The sequence below is a fragment of the Myotis brandtii genome, unplaced genomic scaffold, assembly GCF_000412655.1.
Source record: "Myotis brandtii unplaced genomic scaffold, ASM41265v1 scaffold344, whole genome shotgun sequence".
NCBI classification, from domain to species: Eukaryota; Metazoa; Chordata; class Mammalia; order Chiroptera; family Vespertilionidae; genus Myotis; species Myotis brandtii.
The window spans coordinates 3,726,819-3,730,740 of NW_005363247.1; the positions used below are offsets into that span (position 1 = coordinate 3,726,819).

The following is a 3,922-nucleotide window of genomic DNA, read 5'->3' on the forward strand; positions in this document are numbered from 1 at the left end:
AACCTTTGGAATAGAATGGATAGGATTAAAATCAACTGGTATAAATACAGATGTAATAGCTCAATAGACACAGACCTTGGCTGGAGATCCTGGCTAGAGGATCTCCAACTGAATGCTGGTCAAACAAGAGAGAAGATATTACGGCTGCCGCGGCCCTCTGCTCCTCAAAGCCCAACCCATCCTCACAGCCACCCTCGGGCCCATTACTGCCTGAGCGCTATTACTGCCTCATTCTCAGGTATCTAAAACATCCCTGAGAACCCGGGAATCCTCTGCTTACATTGCAGCCATGGTGTCTAATGAGCCAAGTGGGAGAATCATGACCTTCCACCCAACCATGGAAGAATTTAAAGATTTCAACAAATATATTGGTTACATGGAATCCCAAGGTGCCCACCGAGCTGGCCTGGCGAAGGTCATTCCACCCAAGGAATGGAAAGCCAGACAGTCCTACGATGATGTCAATGACATGGTGATAGCCACTCCCCTCCAGCAGGTGGCGTCTGGGCGAGCAGGTGTGTTCATTCAATACCACAAAAAGAAGAGGGCCATGACAGTGGGCGAGTATCGCCTGTTGGCAAACAGTGGACAGTATCAGACTCCACCACACTTGTGTTTTGAGGATCTGGAGCGGAAATACTGGAAAACGCGCCTGTACGACTCGCCCATCTATGGCGCTGACATCAGTGGCTCCTTATTTGATGCCAACACTAAACAATGGAACCTTGGCCACCTGGGAACCATCCAGGACCTGCTGGAGCAGGAGTGTGGGGTTGTCATCGAAGGCGTCAACACCCCCTACCTGTACTTTGGCATGTGGAAGACCACCTTCGCTTGGCACACGGAGGACATGGACCTTTACAGCATCAACTACCTGCACTTCGGGGAGCCCAAAACGTGGTACGCGGTGCCCCCAGAGCACGGCCAGCGCCTGGAGCGCCTGGCCAGGGACCTTTTCCCGGGCAGCTCTCGGGGCTGCCAGGCCTTCCTGCGGCACAAGGTGGCCCTCATCTCGCCCACTGTCCTCAAGGAGAACGGGGTCCCGTTCAGTCGCATCACTCAGGAGGCTGGAGAGTTCATGGTGACCTTTCCCTATGGCTACCACGCTGGCTTCAACCATGGCTTCAACTGTGCGGAGGCCATCAACTTTGCCACCCCGCGATGGGTCGACTATGGCAAAGTGGCCTCTCAGTGCAGCTGCGGGGAGGCCCGGGTGAGCTTCTCCATGGACGTGTTCGTGCGCCTCCTGCAGCCCGAGCGCTATGAGCTGTGGAAACGCGGGCAGGACCGGACTGTTGTGGACCACGTGGAGCCCACGGCGCCGGGCAGCCAGGAGCTGAGTGTCTGGAGGGAGGGCAGGGCGGCCTGGAGATCTGCGCTGGGCCTGAGGCACCTCCAGCCCCGTCGAGCCACGCACACCCCTCAATCAGTGGGCACGGGCTGTGGGTACGGTCGCCGCCACACGCTTGTGCGCCAGCCATGCCTGTGCCCCTGGCTAGGCCGGGGTTCTGCCTCTGCTGCCCAGCCCGTGGCTGCCGCGGCCCTCCGCTCCTCAAAGCCTGACCCATCTTCACAGCCAACCTCGGGCCCATCTGCCCTGGATCTCCAGCCAACTGGCACAAGTGGTCGTGAGAGTGGTCGTGGTCCTCGGGAACAGGGGACTCAAGAGTCCATTGTTCAGGTCCCGGCTAAGAGGCGCCGCCTAGTGGGCGCAGTGCGCACAGCTCCGGATCCCAAAGCCCAGCCTGTGCCTGAGGACAAACCCTCCATGGACAGCCAGGCACTGCTGGTCCCAGCATCCTAACGTGGCTTTTGGGTGCTACTGTGCTCCAGTCCCCTAAGCCCAGGGGATGTCTACTTTTGTTCTCCATGTTCTTTTTTTAAAAATTAAATCTTTATTGTTCAGATTAAAAAAATAAAAAAATAAAATGGTAGCTGGAAGCCTCAGTGGGGTTTTCTCTTGGCATTTGTTTCTAAGGATGTTTTTCGCAGCAAAATCAGTCAGAGAAAGACAAATACAATATGATTTGACTTATATGTGGAATCCAAATAACAAAATAAATGAACAAACAAAATAGAAACAAACTCACAGATACAGAGAACAGTAGATTGATGGTTGCCAGAGGGGAGATGGGTTGGGGAACTAGGTGAAAAAGGTGAAAGGATTAAGAAGCACACATTGGTAGTTAGTGCCAGGGATGTAAAGTACAGCATAGGAAATATAGTCAATAATATTGTAATAACTATGTATGATGCCAGGTGGGTACTGGAAATATGAGGGGAACACTTTGTAAAGTGTACAATTGTTTAACCATTATGCTATATGCCTGAAACGAATACAAAATGATATTGAATGAAAACTGTAATTGAAAATTAAAGTTTAAATAAAAAACAGTTCAAAGCCCATAAAAACTAAATTTTTAGCAACATCAACCAGTTATTATTTTACTGAGTATTAAGTCCAAAGCATGTTGATAGCAGGAATATACTCTCTTGGATAAACTATATTGTACTGTCTATGGAAGAAAGTTAATACTTGATATTGTTATGGGTTGAACTGTATTCTCAGAAAGAAGTTCAAGTTGTTATCCCCAGTGTCTGTGAATGTGGCCTTATGTGGATGTAGCATCTTTGCAGATGTGATCAAGTTAAGATGAGGTCATATTTTAGGTCATATTGGTGGGCCCTAATCAAATGACTAGTGTTCTTACAAGAAGGGGAAAAGTAAGAGAAACAAACAGGGGAATGCCATGTAGCTATGGAGGCAGAAATTGGAATTATTCATCTTTAAGCCAAGGGACACCAAGTGTTGCAACTACCAGAACCTAGGAAGAGGCCAGGAAGGCTTCTTCCCTAGAACTTTCAGAGAGAGTATGACCCGGTTGACACCTTAATTTCAAACTTTTAGCCCCCAGATCTTTGAGGCAATACATTTCTGTTGTTTTAAGCCATCCAAATTTATGGTGATTTGCCATGGAAACCCCAGGAAACTGATACACTTGGCGCTGGGTGTGTGTGTGTGTGTGTGTGTGTGTGTGTGTGTTTGGCGCTGTGTGTGTGTGTGTGTGTTTATTTTTTGATAATAAAGGAGGAAATGTGTTGCAGCTATTATTGATAGATTGATATGGAATGTTGGCACCTCTTATCTTCCTTGTCCTCTTGGTATCAAAAATAGTCCCTTTTCAGGGAAGGCAGAAACTGTAGCAGAAAAAAATGAGCATGAGAATCTGAATGAGACTTAAGACATCAAAGTTCACTAGACACAAGAAAGGGCAATGGTGTGGGACATATCTCATTTGGCCCTATCTATACACAGTCCACAACATGGCAGCTTGTTTCTATAAAGCCAGCAAGAGAGAGAAAGTCTCCTATGAAGATGGACATTGTACTCTTTTTGTTGTTGTTGTTTATTTGTTTTTGTTAATCCTCACTTGAGGATACTTTTCCATTGCTTTTTTAGAGGGAGTGGAAGGGAAGGAGAGAAGGGATGGGGGGAGAGAGAGAAACATAGATGTGATAGAGAAGCATCAATTGGTTGCCTCCTGCCTGACCAGGGCTGGGGATTGAACCTGCCACCCAGGTACGTGCCCTTGACCTGGAATTGAACCCTTCAGTGCTTAGGTTGACACTTTAACCATTGAGAAACACTGGCCAGGGCAACATTGTAGTTTTAAGCAATGCAGTCACTTCAATGTAATTATGAGCATCTCATTACTGTTCCCATATTCTATTGGTTAGAAGCAAGTCACAGATCCTGCCTACATTGAAGGGGAGGAGGTTATATAAGGGTGTGAATACCAGGAGAAGGGGATCACAGGGCCGGCCTGATCGCCCAACTGCCCTCCCCTGCCGGCCTGATCGCCTCCAACTGCCCACCCCTGCTGGCCTGGCAGGTGTTCATCATAGCTCTTGGCTCCACTCT

The 3,922-nt window shown here is 48.7% G+C and overlaps 1 protein-coding gene across 1 annotated transcript; it reads left to right on the plus strand.

Annotated features, from left to right (window-relative positions):
• The first annotated feature begins 289 nt into the window (after positions 1-289).
• LOC102239838 (lysine-specific demethylase 4D) lies at positions 290-1,804 on the plus strand. Its single transcript, XM_005871537.1, has one exon. It carries the CDS (start codon positions 290-292, stop codon positions 1,802-1,804), a length of 1,515 nt encoding a protein of 504 aa, XP_005871599.1.
• Positions 1,805-3,922: the final 2,118 nt, after the last annotated feature.